Genomic DNA, 23810 nt, shown 5'->3' with positions numbered 1-23810 from the left:
GTCAAATATGACTTCTTGTAGGATATTTGTGGCATTGATCATGACTTAGCGTGGCGTTTCTGGGTCTACGAGGCCAACGATGGTTGCTCAACATGTATAGATACCCATTGTTAATATCAAGTTTCATTATGAAGTAAGAATAAGCGGATATGTTCCGAGTACACCTTGCAATTGCACATGTGAAGTGGATGCTGGCCCCTGCACTCCCGAACCCCACTCGCCTCGACGTCCACCCGCAGCATCGACAGCGCGCCAAACAATTGACGCCGCTACACGAACATACCCTCCAACTGCTGCATAGCTGAACCGTAGCTATGTCACGTACAGCAGCTCTCTCCTCCTTTGTGGACAGTGCGCCACCTGGTGAGGCATGTTCTCCTCAAAACCACGTGTAGTTCCCACCAGTACATGTACTAACAACAACCCAGCTCGCCGATGTCACCAAAGCAATCAAGTCAATCCTCGGCGACGACTCAGTCCAAAACGAACTCTCGCCCGCCTTCCAAAAGTACAACGAAGAGCAGTTCACCACAACGAAGCTCCCCGGTGGCAGCACCGAGGTCCTAGTCAGTGAATACAACTCGTTAGGAGACGGCAGGTACTACGACATCGACACACAAAGCTCCTTCGACTTTGACCATGCGACGGGCAAGGCGAGCGCGGTCCAGAGTTATGTTGTGGAAAGCGCGCAGGAGGATCTTCTGTACGTTTCACCTCTCCCCAATACCTTCTGGCCATGCCACACATTGTAGGCAAAAGCTTGGTGCTAACACATACCACAGGAAAAGCCTCAACAAGTCCCTCAGTACCCACGCCTCCGAACATTACCCCAAGTCCTCCCACGGCGTCTACCCCGTCCCCTCCTCCCCCTCTTCGCTTGCCATCATCACCGTCGCAAACAAGTACTCCCCCACAAACTACTGGAACGGCCGCTGGCGCAGCTCCTACATCTACGACACGTCCTCGGGCTCCATCACTGGAAGCATAAAAGTCGACGTGCACTACTACGAAGATGGAAACGTGCGCCTCCTTACTACCAAGGAGGTCAACTTGAGTGCTGGCGGCAGTGCGAATGGAAGCGAGGTCATGAGGAAAATCGCTGCGGAGGAGAAGAAGTACCAGGAGGATCTCAACAAGGCGTTTGGTAGTCTGAGTGAGGGAGCGTTCAAGGCGTTGAGAAGGCAGTTGCCTATTACGAGGCAGAAGATCGAGTGGGAGAAGATTAGTGGATATAGGTTGGGTCAGGACATTGGTGGTGGAAGGAGGTGAGAGGATCGTCTGGTCGATTGATTGGCATAGCGGATGGTTGGTTACTGGACGATAGGGCACGAGTGGTATCTTTGAGCAACACAGACAACAGAGCATGATGCATCTAGCACTTGATATCCACCGCTGGCTAATCTTTCACCCCGGTCTTCTGCTAGGTGACGGCATCTTTATCCTTCTAAAGGTTGTAGTGACGGGGATCCGACTAAAAAACCCCCCGACAACAGTACTCCCGTGGTATGACTTCACCTGCTGGGCCGAAGAAGGGGGGGATGTGGTACTACTCCATACAGTATACGTAGCTTTTACATCCTGCCAAGACGAAAGGAGGAGGAAGAGCACGGTTAATGTTGGTCATTTGCGCAATGGGATGCACCTTCGAGTGTCTACTCGTCTTCCCGCGCTATGTTAAGCGCCACTATTAGTGCGTGCCTCGCCATTTGGCCAGCTTGGTAGAAAGCATATTAGTCAGTCCTAGGGTACCGATTTTGACGTTCATGGGGTTGTGTGACTACATCCTCGGAAATCACTGCTTTTACTATCCAGGAAGTTTCTCATGTTTGCGAGATCCCTTATTGGTTTATACCTTTTCCTATGAGTATAGTATGTGTTGCGGACAATGTGAGTGGCTCGACTGCTCTGCGTCTTCATAGTACTATTGGTTGAAGTGAATGGTACTCAGGTACTGCATCTCACACTACTGAAGCAAGTCAACAGAGGAGGTGATATACAAGTCGCTGCGCGTCTTCGTACTATTCAAGAAAGGCTTCTCCATACATATCATAGCAGCTTCAGCATATGCGCGAACACCGCGAGCTGTCACGCCGTTATCTCTAACATAAACGCGAGAAAACCTTCCGCAAAAACGGCGCGTATAACAGCCATGGTTCAGACAAGGAAGACAACATGAAAAAACAGCATATGGCAGATCGCCAATTGTGAACGCCGTAAATCCCCCCAGAACGCCTCGTCCACGCAAGGTGAATATATCCCTAAGCCATGACGATCATTTCGTGATGAAACCCAGGTAATCGGCAACAATGAGTGTTACCATTCTATCGATGAGGTTAGTATATAGATGCAAACCACGGAGAGGAAAAAGACTTACGCATGTGGCGCAATACGGACATAGTACGTTCCAAAGCCGCGGTAGAATCTCAACAAGCCCTCCTCCTTCGCAACCTTCCTAAAGCAATCAAACATGCCCTTGTAAGGCATCGTGCCATCCGGCCCCTTTGTCTGTTTCTGCAACCTCGTCTTCATAAAGTCGAATGGCAGAGACAGGAAAGACGCGAAGAACCCTGCTACCGCAGATGCGGTAAGAGTTTGTGTGCGGGATGACAACGAAGTGTTCTTGAGTTGTTGTTTTGCCTCTGAGAAGAAGGCCAATTGACCAAAGTTGAGAGCCATGGCGCGGACGACGGTGGGATAGCTGCCGGCCCATAACCGCGTGACGCCTTCTTGCTTGCTGATGCGGACGAGGGCATCGATGACAGATGTGTAGTTTGCGCGTTGAGCAGCGGGTTTCAGACCGTCGGATTGCATGCGGATGAGTGCAAGGTCAGCGGGGTTGCCCACGATGGCTGCGAGGCCACCGGCGGCTAGACCAGCACCTGCGCGTTCTTTGAAACCAATTGCTGTGCCGTTTTCCTTTGCGCGTGCGCTCAGCGACTTCATGAATGTGTCGAAGAAACCCAGGCGGGCGGTTGTGTAGACGGCTTGGCGGAGGATGCCCGCGCTGAGTCCTGTGTAGAGATCTAGGACCTTGCCTTGTGCGATGATGTCTTTGAAGACTGTGACTGGAGTAGGTTTGGGTCCGGTTTTTACACCTTCTCCTGCGAGTTGTAGACGCACTTTAACCATGTCTACGGGTTGGATTACAGTTGTTGCTGTCATGCCTGCAATACCGCCGTTTACGAAGGGGAGTGCTGCGCGCATGAAGGGTGTGTGCAGGAAGTCTGCAGTAGCCTTCTTGGGGTTCTCGGCGGCTTTGGACATGGCGGAGGATGTGTCTTTTAGAACGGCTTCTGAAGACTGCTTTGCGTTTTCGAGGGCGCGGGCGGCGGGCATCTTAAGGGTCTGAGAGGTGGCGGCTGCTGTTGTTGACATTACGTTGTCAGTGGCAGCCAGCAGTCTTGACAAGACGAATTATTCGAATGAAGAAGAAGAAGAGGTGGATCAGAGGGGTATATCGCTGTCGCTATGCTGCACTAGAATAGAACAAATGTGAAGAAAGACTGGAACTGATGAAGTAAGAAAGCCCACAAAAGAGACTCCATGGCCGAATCTATATCCCAGCATCATGGCACTACGACATGGCGTCTGTACGGTGCTGAGCCTGGGCAGAGCCTCAGCCTGAGACGCAGTTCCCATGCGCCTTACACCGCGGCCGTGGACGTCGCAAGCTAGCCAGCTATGACATAGATGTACAGCTTCCTTCGGCGCACAGGAAAGATTGGCATCGGACGCGTGGGCGTAGCCGAAAGCTCACGCACGTGCGATAGCCCTTCTTTTTCCGATTGCACCCGCACTGATTGAATTGTGGATGCTAGGAGACGGTGAAGAGGAAGAACATAGTCGGGCGTACCTCGTGCGCTGATGTCTGTGCGGAGGATCCAATCCGCGTCGGAGAAGTGGGGTGTGGGTCGCGGGTTTAGTTAGTGGGTATGGTGGTATGCGCTCGATTACCCGCTTCCTAACATCAAACAACAATGCGGTTTGAGTTGATGAAGCAGAAGAATAAAGTTATGGACGAGGCTGTGAGTGAAGATGCTAGGAGGACAGGAGTAGCACGGTGATCTGTTATTCTTAGTTATCAACAAGGCCAGCCAGTCGACCGGTGCCATCAATTGAGGGGTGAGCTGCGTTTCCCCGCATCGAAGAGCTGCCCCAGCGAGCCACTGATGTGAACAGCTGCTCGTCCTACAAAATACCAGTCGCTGGTGGGCCAATCGGAGCGCACTTATTTCTTGAGCTCTGATGCCATTCTTACTTTACAGACTTCCATGCTAAAGTTTAACGTTGCACGGCGGAGCGGCACGAGCTGGGCGCGTTTGGTGTCGCGTGCAACCCATCCGTTTTCCCTTGTACCGTTGAGACTCATCGTGTTGCTTGTGGTACATCTTGAGAGATACACGATCTTCAGGCACAGAGGGTATCCCGTCTCTGTTGCGCCACATGCGGAACCGCTTGCATGTGAGCAATGACGTTGATTGTAACGGCAGCCTTCGACCAATCGAACGATTGCAACTTCAACACCAGAGTACTCCATCACATGTCAACAAGTCGAACCATCTACAAAATCGTATAACAGTACATTAGCATGTGTTGTCGCGATACCCTGGCATTAGGTGCAGTGACCTCACTATGCTTTTCCGGGTAGAACTTGGATTTCCGCGAGCGCATCCGTGCGTCGTTCCTTCCCGATGTGCATAATATGCACGATACTTTTTACTCGTTGAGTGTTGATATACCGTCGTTTCGTAGATCGGAATCAACCGAAGAGATCGCTTTGCTTTGGGCGAGACCCTGGGTCCTTCCGTGCTCAAAGGGGCGGTGTTCACATCCTGTGCCCAGGTGCGCGGTTGGAGTTGCAATCGGTGACCCGAAGGTATCCGCGGCCGAAGACACTGTGTGTGATGACAAGCTGTGAAGTACTTTGTTAACGGAAGAATATTAAAGCGGGTTTTCTCGTGCATGGCATCATACCTGTTGCCGAAAAGAGATCCCGAGGGTGAGTGGAAAGTCAGACATTTTCCGGCTCAGGGTTCGGGAACGTGGAGGCGCGCACAGCCGGGTGGGAACGCTTGCAAAAGAAACAAGAGGGTTGCGGACGTATTGTTGAGAATTCATTGTCGTGCAGAAGATTGCTATCTTCTTCGGGAAAAAGTGCTATGATGCATAAACCGCGCAGGTTATCCGCTGTCTCAACATCTCCCGCTAGAATATCGCTAGATGCTTGCATCTGTGGGTATCATTCAGCCCATCCGAAGCCCAAACGCCGAAACCATGGTCCACAGACTAAGTTGACATCTCACTGTCACTCGGATCTCCGAGATCCTCAATAATGCTTGATTGTGGTGGTTGTTGAGATCCAGGAATGTGTAGCCTTGAGGACGAATCAGGCATATCATCGCTACCGTCGATTTGTTGAACTTCCCGGCGAGGGGCTTGTACATCATCGTCGGAACTGTCACCTTCAAGTTCAGCTTGCTGCATGCGTTTGATTCTGCGGACGAGGATAGGGTCGGTGCGAACGTCGTTTATGGTGAGCATCTGAGAAGCAATGTCAGCACGGGCATACATCGGGACGAGTAGGCGAACGAGTCGGAACGACATTTAGCAGCACTTACTTTGTCGCATCCATTCACGGGACATTCTACGGCTTTTTGGCCATCTACCTTGTGAGGACCTTTTCGGATCATATCGAGAATGGCATTCTTCTCGAAGGTGTGAGGACACTTGTTACTCGAATATGGATCCTTGAACTGCTGGTACGTGATGGGACACCTGGTGCTGACTGTCGCTCTGTCTACTACAATATCATCATCGTCGTCGAACTCTCCCCGTTGCGTGGTGTCCGTAATGCCAGGCGCTGGCGATCCGGACTCGGTAAACCATGTGTCTTCATGACCCAGTACAGGACCGTCATCACCAAACTTCGCATCGTGCACCGTACGCTTGAAGTCGCGGTAATCGTTGTTGCGGGCGTAGCGTGTCGTGTGGGAGAGCGATGTGTAGGTGTCTTTCTCGCGCTGCATACGTGCTGCAAAAAGCTCGCTCGCACCTGTAAGGGCTACACGAGAGCCTTCGAGGGGCGTAGGGCCAGGTGTTGGTCCGTCATCCATCTCTTCATCATTCCTGCTCTGACTACGCGCCTGCTGGCTCGCTGCTTGGGTCTGGGACTGTCTTTGTGTCTCTCTCTGTGTCATCTGGGTCTCGTATTCTTCAGCCAGTCGCGCAGGCGCATTGGTTCTCAGCCATTCTAGCGCATCCTCGATGCGCTGCGTAGCGACACCCGAGTCGATGACTGCTCGCATGCTTTCCTCGAGTTTTACAGTCGCCTCGTCTACGTTCGTTTGAAGTTCGACCATGATACGCTCCTCATCCTCTTTGTCTTCCATACTCTTGCCCGCATCCCATTTCTTCTGTCGTCGACCCATGTACTCGGCGTGGTCGCGCAGCATGTCGTTGACACTGGCTGCAGTATTGGTGATGTGCTCGGTAGCTTGCCTGTTGTGCCTCTTGATATCGTTCAGATTACGACCTTGTAGATTTCGCAATTCACGCGTCGCTTCTGCATCGAGGGGGTGAGACGGCTTCTTGTACAGTGGGAGAAGGTCGGCATTTCGATTACTGCTGCTTGTACGACTTGGAGTGGATGCCACGGACTGGCGACTAGTGGATGGTCTCGCTGTTGAGTGCCGGATTCGAGACGACATCTCGTCTTTTCTTGGGGTAGTGTTGCTACAAGTGCTGTGGTGAGCAGCTGCGTTGTGGCTGGGACACGATGCGGGGAACGCGTCGCTGGAATTATGGTACTAGCGTGTACGCCAGATCACATGTCACCCACACCACTGTCATCACTGCAAACTACCCATGTGCTATCGAGGAGTGTAAAAATAGAAAAAACTTTCACAATTATTTTCAATGTGACGTTACAGAGATTGCACGATTCGCATTACGAAAGGAGACATTCCAGAAGCGAACATGTACAGCGTCTATATTACAACTTTGGAGACTAGACCTTTCACGCCCGTGAATACGTGACACAGACAATCATCTCCTACGACACGCGATAACGTTTCTATATTCCCAGTTGCCCTACGAAGAACTAGCTAGTGTCAAGACACAGTAAGCTATTATGGTTGACTGACTGCAGTAAGCAATTTCCTTCATGAGTACAGACCATCACTCCCCCCACACTTTTAGGTCCAAATCCCGGCCATGCAGAGCCGGCATACTAAGTAAACGCCCAGCTGGGCCCATGCCATAACGTCGGAATAGTGGAGTCAGGTCAGCTCATGGCCGCATATTCCAAGCCTTCTCCAGGCTATTCCCGGCGTTTATCCATAGGCATGTGGTCAGATGGGAGGGTTTCCAACTCACGCAGTAGGGTCTGGTCAGATAGTAGGTCTCAGCGCTGCCGAGTTCAGTAGGAAAGTCGTGTGCGATAAAGAGAGCACACGGATGTTTGCAATATTGACAGTGTTGATATTCCAGGCCATCTCAAAATCTACGGTCCACGTCTTAGCCCCTTTGACGCTAACCGATGCGTCTATTATCCAATTTCCTTAAAAAAGTATGTGGTATCATATGATGTTGTGGACGAAACAATGATCCCTCCGAATGCAAATACCCCATAAGCTTAAGCGAACATCGATCGCTCTCTAATCGCTGTCATAACCATAACGTTCATACATGCCCCAAAAATGGAGCCTCGCGCGCTGTCCAAGAAACTGTGTCCGAGGCGCAACATGTGCAGGGACATTGCAATGACCCTGGGCCGCAACGTCTCTTTCTTAAGGCTGCGCTTTTATCTCCGGAGTCGACGCATGCCTTGGCTGGCGTGGCGGCGCTTGTGCTACTTCTGATCTATTCTCGCCATGCGTTCAAAGCTTCACCTCATCACGCTCGTGATTGTAGTTGTAGTCTGCGGCGTCTTGTTGGACAGAGGAAGGCCCTTCTCGATATCGCGCACCTTGTTGGCGTTCTTGCCTGGGGGCGGCGAGTTGAGTCTGATGCCTGTTCTCCGGTTCTGGCGGTTCTGCTTGCCCGTGTCGGCAGTGGAGCGGCCGGTGAAGCGGCGAGAGGCACGGCGGATGGATGCTCGAACGTCCCACTGGCGCTTCTTCGCGAGCCACCAGAGCACCCCCGAGGCGACTGAGTGATGTTAGTGCGTGTATCTTCGAATCTGGTCTGTAGAACGTACTGGATCCAAGGACAACTAGGACCGCGACTACAATGATCGCTGCGATAGCGCCACCCGAGAGAGAGAAAGCACCCTTCTGCGATCCCGCAGCGCCAGCATCACTTGGGTCTTGCGGGTTGTCGTTGCCCCCGTTGTAGCCTGCGGGAGGAAGTTCGCTTCCCGAAGACGAGTCCTGGGCAAGGGCGAGAAGCGGGAGGAGGAACGAGAGGAGGAGAGGCCTGCTCATGGTGTTTGATGTGCACTGTTGGAATGCGGCGTAGAGAGGACAATTGATCGGATATCAGGTAACACGAGGATGGCGTGAAGGACGTTCAGTCAACTGGAGGAATACCAACAACTCGCTACCAGAACAGAGGGCATGTCTCTATATTTGCGTGCCCGCGTACGAACATCTTTTATCCAAGCCAATACCTTCCCTATCGCTCATCCAATACCCCGCCAGTCTCAGGGCTCCTGGGCGGTTACCATCGTGCGCTTGGACGGCAGACCAGGTTGGCTGCCGGAGAATACATCAGGCCATCTTCTTAATATAGCGGCATTGGCGTCGACTTTTGTCGGCTTGGGAGAATAAGCTGAGGGGATTGGCAGGGCGTAATGGGTAGTGGGCGCGTAACGTTGTGGATGAAGATCACCGTGCAGCGGAGCTAGGGCGGGCTGCAGTGTGATTGGATAGGCCCTGGTAAGAAGCGCCCGGCTAGCATGTCGCCGCACACTTGTGTTTCAGGGGGAGTATGCAAGGCGACGACTCTCCATCCTCGACTCCAAGGCGTACATGTAGCAGCTGCCGCTTATCGTAGTCGGTGTGGCCGTAGTATGTAGGTATTTCTGGCTCCTCATCTCCGGTGCGGTTCATGTTAGCCACCAACGTTTCGGCGCAATGTGAACCAGACGACGCAAAAAACAAACCAATTGACAGGCAGAAGATCTTTCCAACCTGGATACTAACACCGTATGAATTAGTCTGGCGGATGCATGCTATCGACAAAACCCACGACAGTTGTCCATGTGATGCGCTGTATGGATGCAATTCCCTGCCTAGTCGTTGCGTTTCATGGGTTTACGTGCCTATTGCCACGCCCGGTGTAGTCTGGAAATAACTGAGGAGACACGAATTACCATTGGAGGGGACTGCAGTGATCTGAGGCAAAGTATAGCAAAAGGTTCCGTGCTATTCTTCGACCAACAGGCTATAGCCATCACCACTGCAACGTGAGCGGCATATCGACAAGATATTCTGGGGACGCTGGAGTTCAAAACTGGTATTCGTTGCTTCGGATATGACGGGAAAATAAGGGGGAAATGGTGGTTGTGCAGTTGCGTCGAGGAAGTATGCCGCATTGAGAGAGACGACCGTTAAGACGAGATGGAATACGTGCAGTGAAGCTTCAGCAATCGTTTCGCTTTTCGTCGGTATCTTTTCTCATATCATCGCTCCTGCCATCATGCCTCGCTCGGATTTTCTGACCGAAGGTGTCGCGTCATGCCGTTCAGTTGTGACTTCCCCGACAGGTGAAGGAAAGAACGACGATGGGAGCAGAGCTGCAAACTTCACCGCCCCGCACTCCTTCCACAACACCCCACTTTCATCTACACCATCTAACGGATTTCCTGTGTTGTTCCTTATCATCCACTCGCTCTGCCTGTCTCTTACGGCGTCTCGCCTTCTCGCCTTCTCGCACTTGCATCACAATTGTCACTGTACGTCCGGTCAACATGGCCGAAAGGGCCGGGAAAGGCAAGCAACTGCCGAAGAGGCAGAGGCCCTCGCGACTCAGAAATGAAGTACGCCAGGGGTCAACCGATGATGAACGGGAGCACAAGAAGCACGCCATCCAGGTTCCCAATAGCGATGCGGTGGTTCCCGAGACTCAGCCCGATCACGACGAATACTTCAATGATGATGGTCATGGTCCTGAAAACGAGTCGGAGTTCACTCTGAGTCCCAATTCTCTGGCCCTCCTGGAACGTACTGCAGTGACGAAGAAGGCTGAAGCAGTCGAGTTTATTCCGTTCACTTTCAAGCCTCTCTCTAGAAGTGCCTTCCCACTGAGTAATAGCTCTGCATCAGCAGGTCCACACCCATCCGTTCCTCGGTTCAAAACAACAAAAAAGGTTCCCAAAAAACCCTCCCGGAAAGAAGAAGACAATGCCGAAGAGTCTATTACTCATAACGCATTGACGATACCTGATGACCAAGAGCACAGTGTACATGCATCTCATGGTGAGAAAGCGTGCCATTCAAGGCCGTCTTGGCTAACATACGAATAGATGTCTCTACCATCGCGGAGGCTGCATCTGCCGCACCACCACTTCAACCGGCCGACGACCGCCACAATAGACCAGGCACTGCGACGTCCCAAGAGATGATTTTGTTTTACCCGCCCGTCGCCGAAAAATTACAGCAAGAGCCTGGTCACCCTTTGTAAGAGCCACCAGCAAGTTAATAGAACTCCGCTGACGCAGTTAGACCTATACAAGGGGATACGGGGTCTGACGTTCCACAGTCAGCACAGCTCGATGCGAGACATAAGTCTGGAATTAGCAAGGCCTGCAGTGTCAAGAAGAGTAAGAAGGGCAGGAGAGGACAGCTTTCTCAGCAGCGCGAAGCGCCACATCCCCCTGGATCAAGGCTCATGCCACGCTACACCCATCAGGCCGGCACGACTGGTGGACCAGTACCTGGGACGTTCGCCGAATCTCAACGCCTCTCTCAGATAGAAACCAAGGACAATCGAGTACATGCATCCCGCGCTTATGCAGTGCAAGCGCTTGCTCCCACCAACGATCGACATGAGCATGCATATGCTCAAGAATCTCAATTGCCAAACGAAGGGCATGGATGCATTTCTTACAACAAGGAGTCTTGCGATAATACACTAAGCCTCCTGGATACCACGTTTGAAGATTTCCAAGACCCCTCTGCTCAATGTGAGTTTCCTACACCTTCCGTGCGAATTCCATCGACCTTGCCACCGCAGCATGATGTAACTGAGCCAGAGCGACTACCGTTGGCAATGATCCAGGGTCAAGCTGGCAGCCCCTGTCCCGAAGAACATGCTATAATCTCGACTCAGGCTTCTGGTTTCTATGTCCAGCCCAACAGCCATGGACTAGTTGATATACCGGCTGTGTCGACTCAGTCTCACCAGACGGAATTACATGCGAGCAATCATCAGGTCGAATCTCAGCCAAGGGATGTTGACACTGCGCTGCATGGCATCTCCAACCGAGACCGTCCTCCTCGCGTGGCCAAATCACGACGAAAACCACGAACTAGTGGACCAATGTCGCATGATCTCCAAGAACAGGCAACGTCTCATAGTATCGAGCACGCATTGGAGAACGTGAGAGTAGCAATGCTTGCAAACAAGTATCAAGCGCAGCATAAGACCACAGTGATCGCCCAGCAACACAAGGCAGAGGTTGCTGAGCTCCAACACACGATTGATAACCAGACCCAGTCCATCGCAGAGCATGACATAAATGACCGAAACCTGAGAGAAGCTCTCAATCAGCTCACTAATACGGCCAAGACCAACCAGAGGTTCGTCACAGGCCTTCAGAAAGATTACGAGACACTGCAAAAGTCTGCGACAAACTTCCAGAAACAAAGCAAAGAGACCTTGAGAGCGAAGATTACCGAACTCGAGGATGAAAGGCAGGCGCTGCAGCAAGAGTTCCTGACTGTTACTGATAAACTCACCGCAACGCAACGGAAGATGAAGTCAACGCTTGACGACGTCTACGTGCGTTTTGTCATATCGGAGTCGAAGAGGAAGGATCTGGCTGAAAACCTAGACAAGCAGGATGCTGTACTGAAGGAAGAGCGAAGAAAGCGCGACGAAATGGAGCAGCAACATCTGTCCGGCGTCCGGAATATCCCTCGTCAATTTGTCGACAGTTTTGACACTCTTATCAAGAAGCTTGAATTGCTCCAGACCTCACTCAACAATGTCACGACTGACGATAGTCGGGATGGTCAGATTGAGGAGTGTTTAGATGCCTTGCAAACCCTTCGACTGACGCCTGCTTTGACAATGCAAGGTATTGAGAAGTTGGAAAGCACGTTGCGTCTCGTACGCGAACGGTAAGTGATGTTTGTTCTCTATCCTCCATGTCGTAATATACTAACATACTGCACAGTCTGGACTCGGGACTGAATAATCTTTCCGAAACCATGAAGTGCAGAGCAGCGCCTGATGCAGAGCTCCAAAAGTTTATCAAAGAACAACTGCACAGTCTTCAGACAGAAATGCTGAGGTATGAAGATGTCACAGTTGAGAATCGCAAGACGCAGCAGTTGAACGCGTCTCTCAAGACGCAACTCGAAGCGCAGCAACAACACTCCAACCGACTAGACAAGCAGATCAAGAGTTTTCAACAGGCCGAAATCAATTTCAAGGCCCGCTACGACCAGCTGGAATGCGACCTGAATGAACCAAGAGATGCTCTACCTGTCGACACATTAGAGCTTGAGCAAGAGGTTTTTGACCTCCGCCAACAGTTGAAGAAGGTCGAAGAAGATCTAGGAGCAGCCAATACCAAAGTCGAGAAGATCGAGCGGGAGAGGGATACATATAAAGTAATCATCATCAAGCTCGTCTTCATTAAGATGGTTTTGACAACTAGCAGGGCTACTACAAAGACGTCAAGGCGGAGCTGCAGGAATTCCAGCAGAAGCCTATGGTGAAAGGAGCGCCCTGTCTCACGACTTGACTAATCTCATTGACAGGTCCAAGATGATACCGCTGTACGAAAGGAGATTGTAAAGGATTGCGAGAGCAAATTCGCGGAGAAACAGCACAGCTTCAGGAGCGAAATCCACCGGCTTACGATTGAGTCCGACGAGAAGGAGAAGACACTCCAACAGCTGAGCAACAAGTTGGATGCTGTGGGTATCCAACTGGATGAGCTGAGTGAAAAGATCCAAACGCTCGAATCGGAGTTGGTTGAAAAGTCAAACCTCCGTGAACAGCTACGAACCACGACGGAAGTGCTCCATACTAATGATCGAGACTACGTCGAGTTGAGCCGTCAACACAAGGAGAAGGCTCAGAAGATGCTAGAGCTGCAAGGTGTGTATGATAGACTCCAGGCTCAAACAGCACAGCAACAAGCGGCCGTACAAACTGTGCGTCGAGAAGCTGATAGTACACTTGCAAAAGAGCGACAAGATGCAAGCGATATGTTTCAACTATCTTTCGATCAGGTCACGAGCCTACAGGAGGGGAAAAAGAATCTGTCAACTCGACTCGACTCGGTTCAGATAAGCGAGGGCAAACTACAACATGAGGCCACCGAACCACATGCTGCAAAAGAGGCAAATATATCTCGAGTGGAAATGGAAGCTGGAGTAGAGAACTGGAAGCTAGTCGAACAGCATCGCATCGAGATTGATGACTGGAAACGCCGTATGAGCCAGAAAGATATGGCCTTCAGGGAAGTAGAAGCAAAGTTGCGGCTCGCGGAAGACGAGCATAGAGCCAAGACTGCAGCCGACCGCGAAGCGGCAGAGTCAAACATGCTAAAACTCGAACAGAAGTATCGAGACTCACTTCGGGTGGTACTCGAACAGGGTAGTCTCAATCAGCAGGGCGGCCTTCAGCTACAGGTTGCCAATAATACTTCCACACAATCAAGTGTGATCACACAGGCAGTGAAGTCTCGGAAGAAGGTCACCCGGCAAAACCATTCGTTGCTCGAAGTCCCTCAGGAACAGAACCATCGTTCTGAGAAGCCGTCTTCAATTTTCAACGCTGAGGTTATTCAAACTCAGCTCGAAGACGATGATCTGTTTGCGACCCAGTTCGAAGAGCAAGGCGAGATCAACTACACTCCCAACGATGCAGACAGCGTTGATGATGAGCCTGGAACCGCCACAGAAAGCCAGGATATTGGAAATCTGACCATGACACAGGACGCTTTCAATGATGATTTGTTACGAGCGTCACAGCAACAGCTTAAGCATCAAGTCTCGAGCTCCACCGAGCTCAGTAGCATGTCCACTGATGAGCTAACGATGATGGAAAAGACCCAACCTGTGTCGAATGTTATGCTGCAAGGCTACGACCATGGTATTTCCAATCGTGGCAATACATCTTATAAGCTTTCCCGGACGCTGGATGAAACTCAACGTGTACCGCCTACCATGTCTCGGAGCTATGGTCGTGATCCTTTCAATAATTTTACAGTTCCAACCAATGCGGAAGTCATGTCAGCAGTCGACAACGAGTCTGTGGCCGGCTCTCAGTCATCTCGATCCTCTGGACGAGCAAAATCGCAAGCCAACACAGCATCTCGGATGATGCCGCCTCCCAGTAAGAACTCCGGTCACTCTCAGCCAGGTATTGCTAGTCATACGGCAGATCTCAGAGCCTCAACTCAGCATACCATGCACGACAAGGCCGATCTGAAGTTGAGCGGCAGTGACTCCAGGCTTTCGAATCCGTCGTCAAAGCAAACCTACAGTGGGCATGATCCTCGAGGCTCTGCCCAGACCGGATCTCAGCATGGTTCCTCACAAAACATGATGCAAGATCACGCGAAGAAGCGAGAAAGTAGCATTGAGCAAACTGAAAGAGATTCAGCCACTAAAAGGCAGCGTACCAGATCTCAAACTCGCCCCTTGGACTCCTCCCCTGGTCTTCCAAGCCAGATTCCCCATGTCTCAGTTCCTCGCCCAGGAGCACAGAAGAATATGTCATATATCCAAGGCAGTGCTTCAACTTCGTCCCGATCGAAAGCTCAGGTATCCTCTTCCCGTGTTCGTGGTCGCATCTCCCGTCAGACCCCGTCTTCCGGTGGCGCATACTCCCCTCGTAGCCAGTTTTCGTCACAGGTAGTTGCTAGTGGTCCGACCCGTTCCTCCTCCCGTCTCACAAGGAGCAACAGTAAGTGTACTCCTGTTGTAACTTTGTGTAAACGAAGCTGACGCGACCGGTATAGACAGGAACGACACCGCATTCAGGGACGGCTTCAACGAGCGCTTCAACGAGAAGCTGGACTAGCGGCAGTCATCGGGCAAAGCACTGTAGGAAAGCTAGGTGAAGCGTGTGCGCGAGGAGTTTGTGTACTCTCGAGAGACTTTGCCATATTCGACGTTAATTCTAGTTCGAGTCGTTCGTTTCTCATCTTCGTTTCTCATCTTCGTTTCTCGGTACGCAGGAGCTATATGATGTAATACGGGTGGATTTTCTATACGTAGTACTTACAGAAGTAATGGTTACAGCGGATACGGACTAACGTGGAAGAGATGTCGTCTCGTAGCAACTTGTATCCCAACTATCCGCGATACATCTAGGTAGTGCACCCGATGCGAGTACCATGTAGTAGAATCTCTTTAAGCTTTACTTTTGCGCAGAAGTGCAGTCGTTCTCTAGAGAGCCTGCAGCACCTGGAAAGTGCTTCACCAACTGACCAGGTTGGTCGGTATCGCTGTGCGAGTGAATTGGTGCTAAGGTTTGTGATGTTTTCAGGTCTTTCGAAGCTCTCCTTGGCCACCTACACCATCAAATCACACACTCCACCAACTCTCTTCTACAAGGCTGTGGCAGCTCTCACAGGTATATTTGTACAGTTACTACACTTTCTGTCTTGTCCTGTGCTCTTTTCGAGAGACTGCAGCCCCTTGGCAATGGCGGCGATACGAGAGTCCCATGTCGCTCTTGGCTTTACCCACCACAATGCCGCTCTCGAACCCAACCAAAGCCGGTAGGAAGCTAGTAAAGGGTGGTAGGAGCCAGCTCCAGCTTACGGTAAAATCGCAAGAAGTGGTGCTGCCGATATTCACGCCCTGGTGTTGACCTTTTGCCGGCAAAGCCAACCCCACCTGCAGCGGCGGCAACCACGACAGCCTCAGCAAGAGGCCGCAAATGCTTGGCCAGTAAGTAAACTCTCTTATGACCCCCAGCGCCCGGTGACCGAAGAGGGAGAGGATATCCTGCTGCTCAGCTTCTGGTTGTTGACCTCGGCCATTTGCCTCCGCGGCAACAGCGATAGTAGCCAAGTCCCTGGACACGATACCCTAGCATATAGTTGGTATGAGTGCTTCAAGTCAGCTGCGCACCGAGACTGACTAACGACTGTGCTTAGGGTACCACCAGCTTCGCCAGCAATAACTGTAGGGCATGCTCGACCTTCGTTATGACAGCCGCACCAAGCGAGCGCACAACAACCAGGTCAACGAACTTGACTGTCTTGACATGTTCTTCAGATTCGATATTCCTGCTGAACGTCGCAGCACCCTCCCTTCAATTGGCTCTGCTTGTTGCGATGTCCCAGCAAGACACACCAAATTCCAGCTCAGCTGCCTCAGTCAAGTCTGGAACGCCTTCTTCTTCCCCCCAGTCTTGTCGTATCCTCCTGCAGGCGCGGGTTGTGGGCGCATCGATCTCCCATATCCTTACTCGTACACCCGCGCGCCGAGATCAACAAAAGACCTGCACAACCGTCCCGTCCATATCATATAGCAGCTTTGCTGTTTATCTGTCCTATACACAACTACAACTACATGGAGATGCTCTTGGGCAAAGAATGAGCTTTGTCTTTCAAGTCGGCGGGTCGATGCACGATTGGTCCATGGCGAGCTAGTTCCTCCCCACGAGCGCCGCTTGTGGTTTGTCGTTCCCATACATATGTCCAGATCATGATGCGATCTCCAGGCGACTGGACATGATCACTTTGGCTGGCGCTTGAGTAGGCTACCCATTGAAGAGATTGGAGAGGATGACGAAAGGCAGGGAGAATGTTACCGATGAAGTATGTCCGGTAAGTCGCCGTACGTTCCTTTCTCTTCAGTCTCTTTCCTTATATCTTTCCGTGCGTCATGCATCGAATCCTAAGTTTTGATTGGTATCCATGAGCTTTGCTGACAGCGACGCGGATTTTTCGACGCCAGAGCTCCAGCCTCCGTATATATCTCTTTCGCACTCCTACACTTCCGCATGCCTCGCATACCCGATGATGATACATCAATACTCATGCCAATCAACGAATATTCGCAGTCGAAGCCTGTCGCTGAGGGTTACCTTTGCTCGTTGTCGATCGGATTGTAATACTCACTGTGCTGGCGTGGATGAAGCGTAGGCAGGCTGGGGCCAGGACACCCACAACGAAGGTAAGCATACAATTTCTCATGCGACTTCCTCATGATGACTATTGTTAAATGGCAGTGGACGATGTACATTCGTGGTGCAGCGTTGTGCGAGGCTCGCGGTCATTCCTGGTAAAGGCAAGACATCAGTTCGTACAAATCCTCGCACAGCACCACACGATTGTCAACACCGATACCGAGACTTGAAACATCTGAGGAGCTCATTGGTGTTCTGTACTACATTCGTTGAGAAGTTCCGCTGACCATACTTCAAGACATCGGCATCATCCAGGAGATTCTGGGAACTCGAGACGCGACTTGATCAGCATGGGCTTAGTAAGTCTTCTGGTATTTATCCGTCCTCCTCGCTTTGGTGATGACGCCTTCATTGGCTCCCTCGTGTCAAATACTCATGAGAATAACGCAACGCAGTCTCTGACTTTTCCTCCTCTTTCAACAATCTCTAAGACTTCGATCTCGTTTCCGAAGTAACAGGCGCTAGGCTTTTGGAACACCCGGCCAGAACCTAAGGACTATTGACTGGGATATCAGCAAGCACTCTCGAAGCCTTGCCACCCACTTTCTGCAACAATGCTATTAAAAACTCGTTTTTGGTCTTGCTGATAAACCTTAGTGTATCACAGTCCCACGATAATGGACATGGTGGCCTCTAGGCGCTCAATCCCCCACTCTTTTGTACATGCCGTTGTCAAAACCAACACTGACCTAACTCTGGATACTGTGTTCCTCAGGTTGGACTGATTCAGCGGACTGTCTTCTCGAGGCAAGACTTCCCACATTCGTTCCATCGCTACCCAACGATGAGATACCATCGTGCTTCTGGTTCGACTACCCATGGAGACATTATTATCTGTGATTTGAGGCAGTCATCTTGCCATCCGTCAGTTGCTGTACGTGTTCAAACTGTAACTGACAGCAAGGCAGGCCGGCTCGGTTTCGAGGATAATGCGACGAGGTACTGTTCGCTTTAGCCCGCGTGATGGCCTATTCTAGGCGGCATGTCGACATGGCGACCCCCATGCCCGACCACCGCATGAGACAGAAAAGCACCGCCAGTCTTGATTCAAAGCGAAGAGGGCCAATCGACGTACTTGCGTACCGCACGCTTATGTCGCTGAAGTAGGTCCCTTTCTTGCCCTTCGCGTTTCGTTATTGTAAAGATAATATATCCTGCCGAATCACTTGTAACCCTCCTTTTGTGTACATGACGGCTTGAGTGGCAGCGTCGGTAGCCAGATTTATTATTTTCCTTTACCTTTATATATCGTCGTTGCCGGCGGACTGGCCATAACTGGTCTGAGCAACTTGGACTTCAACCATATCGTTTCGTTGCGTTGGGTTGAGCCTGGCTAACGAAGTATGAGAGCAGAACCTTTACGCTACGTGGTGGCAATGCGAAGGAACTGCCAGCAGCGAGGTCGGACTTCACCGTCGATAAACGCTGCGGCATACATCAGTGTCCAATCCGGTATAACCTCAAGCCGATGAATCCAAGGTAAGTACTGACTCTTTTTCCTCTTCTCGTCGCGTTGTGATGAAACTGTTCCCCGAATTATACTTTCCACCTTAGAAGATGAGGGCATGAACACGGATGCCACTAGCCAGTGTACCTTGTTTATTGTCTTTGCTATCGCGATTTCGAGAAACAACCTTCTATATATGTCGGTCTGAGATACCCGCCTTTGCTGAGAACGCCTTGATGTTTCCAACTTTTAGTGCTTTATCATTGGCGGACCTCACTAACAAACTATGAGGCCAGGTTGGGCGCCGCGGTCAGGCAAATGCAGCGGTATGGGCGTGAATATTGCCATGCGTTGTTTATCATACATCGTGGAAAACACAGGGCGTGAGACAGCCGGTCCGACACGGTGTTCGAGAAGCTGCTAAGGCGGATTAGTGGTAAGCACAACTTCCGTGCTGGCGGACCGCCCTACTCTTGTTATGATGATAAAGGTTATGAGACCGACTCAGTGAGGGTTACGAAGCCCTCCTCAGGGGTGAAAATCAACGACGGGCTGTCTGATCAAGCTGTTTTCGCACCATGGCAACATCAGATTGCTAGAGGCTGACAAATGCGATGATCAAGTCATGCTCACTATGGCAGTCATCTTGGGATGTGTATTGGCATCCAAATATGACCGTCTTTCACGCGACGGAAGTAACGCGACGGGCGCTGCCAGCGCCTCCGTGGCTTCTCCGATCAAGCCACAGCTTGGTGCCACTATGGGATGTGTCCGCGATTTGTGGTGTGTCTTCCATCACCTTCGCCCTCGCCATTGCATGCACAACTGCAGATACTACACGCGGGTATAACGTGTGCCCATCGTAAAGAAGGTACAGGATCGCGTTCGCCCGTCGAGGGGCTCACTGTCAAGCAATGTGGTCTGATGCGATAACGTACCTCACGGGTTCGCGGTCTACCTTTGCGAAGACCTTACTAAAACCTCCTCTATTATAGTCTATTATAACCTACTTTAGCTTAATATAGTATGAGAGACCTTAAAATACTATTCAGTGGCTACTTTTACTATATAGTTACATGTTTACGTGTTATACCTAGTCTTGTCGTAGTATCTGTAGTATCTTTAAGATAGCATACTCTCTTTAGCGCGTATTTACTACGTTTTCACTTTCTTCCTATTACTGTTTGGACCTCGTTCCTAGTGGCCAGCTCCGGCTTGCACCAAGCCGCTTAGAGGTATATAAGATCTCCTAACCGCTACTGTGCCTTAGTAGGGGTTCGTCTCTAGTCTACTAAGGCGATATACTATTACCTCGACTATTCTTGTGCATCTAGTATCACATCGGAATCTATTGCTTAACAACATACTTAATAATTGCCTTCTCCTTGGTCTTATTCAAGTTTATTATCTTAGGCTTACATTCTACTTATAAGGGTTATCCTACGCGTTAATTGCTTAGTGTACTGGAAGAGAAATTATAGATAGCTACAACGCGCCGCAAGGAGATAGTTGCGTCTTGTTTATTAGCTTAAGGCGTAAGCTGTATTTAAGCCTTTTTAATACTGCTATTTAGGGTGGTTGTTAAAGCATTCTCTTAAAATGTAATGTTTTAGTAAGGTCTTAGGAGAGTGTCTAGCGAACATGTAAGGTACATTATACGTAACAAGATAAATAGTTCTACTTTATAGAGCGTTTTTAGCCTCTTGTACTCTGCTCTAAATAACCAAGCACTCCAGGCTAAGGTAGATTTACATTAGACTTAGGAAACTGTAGTACGATAGAGTTAAACTAACGCTTGAAGCTCTAGAATAGTATCTATCATAAGTAACTATAACAGGAATAGAAAGAGCTGCATAGATGCATTAGCTAAGAGTATTCGCAGAAGGTATCAATATTATAGGCGAAAGAGACTTACTCTTGTCTTCCCCGCCACCCGACGCACTTCCAACAATCAAAAACATGATCTGGGTCATACCGCTGCTTAATTTCGAGCAGCCGAGGATAGTTGTCGCCAAAGAACGTTTGCTGCCATTCAGGCTCTTCATAAGATGCTTCGTTGAGGTACGCACCACCACCAGGGGTCAGCGCCTTCGCCGGTTCTAAGAGATCGAGGAAGCCGGAAGAGACTTCCTTTAGTGTCGCGGGCGCGAGAGGCTTTTCCCACTCAGCAACGTTGATAACGTGCCATAGCGCACTCCTCCATGCTGGATGTACCGAAGTCTTGCGATCGACATCTGGATTAGACAACGGCGTTTCAAAGACGACCTGTGTGCCAGATATGTTGATGAGATTGTGCGCCGTCTGGATGCCATGTAGTACTGCATCTACTAGGGATGATCTAGAGGATGGCGAGGCGAAAAGATGACGGGGTATGAGTCGTGAGGAAATTAGAGACGAGATGCCTGCTGGCTCAGTAACGCGTGCGTCGGCGATCGAAAAAGAGGTATAGGCAGTATAATTGTCGAACGTAGTATAGTCATTCTCGATCACGGTTATGCCTTGTATGTTGCTGACTGCGTGATTGAAAGCCATCGTAGCCTCTTTGAGCTTCGTGCCGTTGTCGAGATTAGGGTGAATTACGCCAAATGCTGCCTTGTTGACATAGTAGTCGGTTGATCCTGTAACCAGCGCGTCAGACCAAGTTAACTGGTTTTCTGCGTGCAGTGTCAGGAGCGCGCGTAAAGCATCGGAATTGCTGATATCAACAACCAGGCGGTATGTGTGAATAGGCAACGAATGATAGAGCTGAACGCGATACTTCGTGAGGACAGCGAAGGTACCACCGCCTCCACCGCGCATAGCCCAGAACAATTCGGGGTCGTTGCATTCGTTTATGACTCGCACCTGGCCATCGGCGGTGACAACCTCAAACTCGATGGCGTTATCTGCCATGAGTCCATATTGGGCGGTGAAATCGCCAACACCTCCGCCTTGCGCGAAACCGCCTGCCAAGCCAACAGACTCTTCATAGCCGCCTGTGATGTCCATACCATATTCGCCGAAATAACGGTACGCATCTCCCGCCACCACTCCAGCTCCTAGTTCGCCAACGTTGTGTGCGTTGGCCATTGGGCATCTTGAGGCCGTGAAGTTTCGATGGAAGGACATACTGCTCAGGTTGTGAGTCCAGATGGCCAACGTGTGAGGTCCGACCGAACGGCCCGCAAAATCGTGTCCTGTGTTTTTAACACTGATGCGTAGGTTATGTTCCTTTGAAAACTGTAGAGTGACAGAGATGTGGGATGCCTCCCGCACATCAACATAGTATGTTGCCAGTGTTCCCAAGGAACAGGTAGGGAATAGTTTTTCTGCAGGATTGCTTGAGAGCAGAGAGCAACCTGATGTCCCACACGCTTCCCAATTCTGCCAGAAAGTTTGTCCATAATGGGATATCCGATCAAGGCTGCTGTTGTAGGTGTTTTGGACTGAGGCGCAAATTCCTTCATTGTATCCACTTGAATTCCTGTAACAAGGCGCTCCCAAGGGGGTAGTTTTGTGCAGGTGGCCACTAAGGGTTTGGTTCAGCTGCTGCCACTGTTGCTGAGTCGGCCAACACGTCTGTCCTGGTTGACAATTGTAGCTTGATTCGACCGATATTGTAACAATGGCGATCGACCAAAGAATGCTAAATGAACGCATGATGTAAGTCCGTCAGGGACAGCTGCGTTGAAAGATTTTAAAAGATAAGGGGAGCGTGAAATTGATATGTTGTCGAACAGTGGTTCCAGCTGAATAAATACACCAACAGTCAGGATGATGCGTAAGCATGTGCGCATACAAGCGCGTGCTTTGTTGAACCCTTTCGTGTGTCATATCGTATACCCGCCAAATGCATGCACCATTGCACTAAACCACGCACATGGAGCTCATACTCCGGTCAGCTTCATCACCTGTCGCTGAAAGGTGTCCTTGCTACCTTACGGCGCATATTCCATGCTCAAGCGAGGTGGTGTCCAATTATGGACTGTAAGCCTGCATTACCTTGTTAGCTATGCCTGTTCTCAGGTGAGACGCGACCAAAGTTTTTAGGTGACCCATGATCTCCGTCTAGGGTGGATCGAATCTTCGTCGATGCACGCAATATCTGCCACAGAAAAACGCAAGCCATAGAATGTCAGCCGCTTCCTAATCAATATGTCGATGAAAGAGAATGTTGACGAGGTTACTAATCCCGCTAACGAAACTGTTACCCTTTTCGGACAAGTCTGAGGGCCTGTGTAGTCATCGTACTACGAAACTGTAGGACATATGATGATTTGGCTAGCTAATAGGAGCTTGGGCGAGTCAGGTGTAAGAAGAGCGACTCGTATGCAGAAGAGGAGACTGTGGTAAGCTAAAGTGTGTAATCATGCAAGGTAGGAATTAAAATACAGCTTTTCCAGCCTATTCTCTTCCTATCGGACATGCCTCCGCATACTACAAAACCATCATACAACAATATGCCCTAGGCGCGCATAGAGAGCATATAATAAGCATATGATAAGCCACACGGAGGGGGAGGAGGAGGAGTCAGGGCGGCCATACGGGGGTGAAGGAGATGAGATGGAAGTGGGGTATATAGACCTCTGAGTGACCCTAACCCAGTGAATGTAGCGAATTGGATAGCCCCTCTTATCTGTTTGGTACAATACAGGACCCTAGACCTTGGCATCATACAAAAAGATCATACATATGATGATCACTACAAACGCCCTGAAACAGGTAGAATCGACGCTTGCTCGTGATCGCGACAGGCATCGTAATTGTGCGAGCTTTTCTGCGTTTGACCACTTACTCGGGCCCCACAGAGCTCAGTTCAGTGGCTGTGTAACTCAGTCGAGCATAGCGTTGTGTGGTACTAAAAAGGAATTCCTAAAATCCTGGTTCCAGACATAAGCTCTACTACTATGAGACATGAAACATATGCAAACCATCCTGTAGCGCATCGAAGCTTGGACCTTGTGAAGCAACCTCGGCCGCCTGTGGTGCTCGAGATACAGTCCCTAGATATCGCAGACTCTTCACAGCATATGTTCTTGTATCACTACTTGCGAGACTT

At 50.5% G+C, this 23810-nt stretch overlaps 6 protein-coding genes across 6 annotated transcripts; 2 read left to right on the top strand and 4 right to left on the bottom strand.

Moving 5' to 3' along the window:
- Positions 1-314: 314 nt before the first annotated feature.
- On the top strand, positions 315-1269 carry ALTATR162_LOCUS935 (uncharacterized protein; the record flags this gene model as incomplete). The annotated part of the gene is made up of 3 exons (XM_043308530.1): positions 315-368; positions 429-703; positions 783-1269. 3 exons carry the CDS (start codon positions 315-317, stop codon positions 1267-1269), a joined length of 816 nt encoding a protein of 271 aa, XP_043164465.1.
- A 1003-nt stretch (positions 1270-2272) lies between these two features.
- On the bottom strand, positions 2273-3336 carry ALTATR162_LOCUS934 (uncharacterized protein; the record flags this gene model as incomplete). Its single annotated transcript, XM_043308529.1, has 2 exons — positions 2273-2321; positions 2375-3336. The coding sequence occupies 2 exons, from the start codon at positions 3334-3336 to the stop codon at positions 2273-2275; spliced, it is 1011 nt and encodes a 336-aa protein (XP_043164464.1).
- Positions 3337-5286: 1950 nt separating this feature from the next.
- On the bottom strand, positions 5287-6707 carry ALTATR162_LOCUS933 (uncharacterized protein; the record flags this gene model as incomplete). Its single annotated transcript, XM_043308528.1, has 2 exons — positions 5287-5541; positions 5619-6707. The coding sequence occupies 2 exons, from the start codon at positions 6705-6707 to the stop codon at positions 5287-5289; spliced, it is 1344 nt and encodes a 447-aa protein (XP_043164463.1).
- Positions 6708-7885: 1178 nt separating this feature from the next.
- Positions 7886-8423, bottom strand: ALTATR162_LOCUS932 (uncharacterized protein; the record flags this gene model as incomplete). The annotated part of the gene is made up of 2 exons (XM_043308527.1): positions 7886-8148; positions 8198-8423. The coding sequence occupies 2 exons, from the start codon at positions 8421-8423 to the stop codon at positions 7886-7888; spliced, it is 489 nt and encodes a 162-aa protein (XP_043164462.1).
- Positions 8424-9910: 1487 nt separating this feature from the next.
- Positions 9911-15204, top strand: ALTATR162_LOCUS931 (uncharacterized protein; the record flags this gene model as incomplete). The annotated part of the gene is made up of 7 exons (XM_043308526.1): positions 9911-10418; positions 10466-10619; positions 10665-12284; positions 12341-12779; positions 12830-12883; positions 12930-15087; positions 15143-15204. The coding sequence occupies 7 exons, from the start codon at positions 9911-9913 to the stop codon at positions 15202-15204; spliced, it is 4995 nt and encodes a 1664-aa protein (XP_043164461.1).
- A 5479-nt stretch (positions 15205-20683) lies between these two features.
- On the bottom strand, positions 20684-21841 carry ALTATR162_LOCUS930 (uncharacterized protein; the record flags this gene model as incomplete). The annotated part of the gene is made up of 1 exon (XM_043308525.1): positions 20684-21841. The coding sequence occupies one exon, from the start codon at positions 21839-21841 to the stop codon at positions 20684-20686; it is 1158 nt and encodes a 385-aa protein (XP_043164460.1).
- Between the last annotated feature and the right edge of the window lie 1969 nt (positions 21842-23810).

Source organism: Alternaria atra (assembly GCF_907166805.1).
Source record: "Alternaria atra isolate CS162 genome assembly, contig: 21, whole genome shotgun sequence".
Taxonomy (NCBI): domain Eukaryota; kingdom Fungi; phylum Ascomycota; class Dothideomycetes; order Pleosporales; family Pleosporaceae; genus Alternaria; species Alternaria atra.
This window is presented reverse-complemented; position numbering and strand designations above follow the sequence as displayed.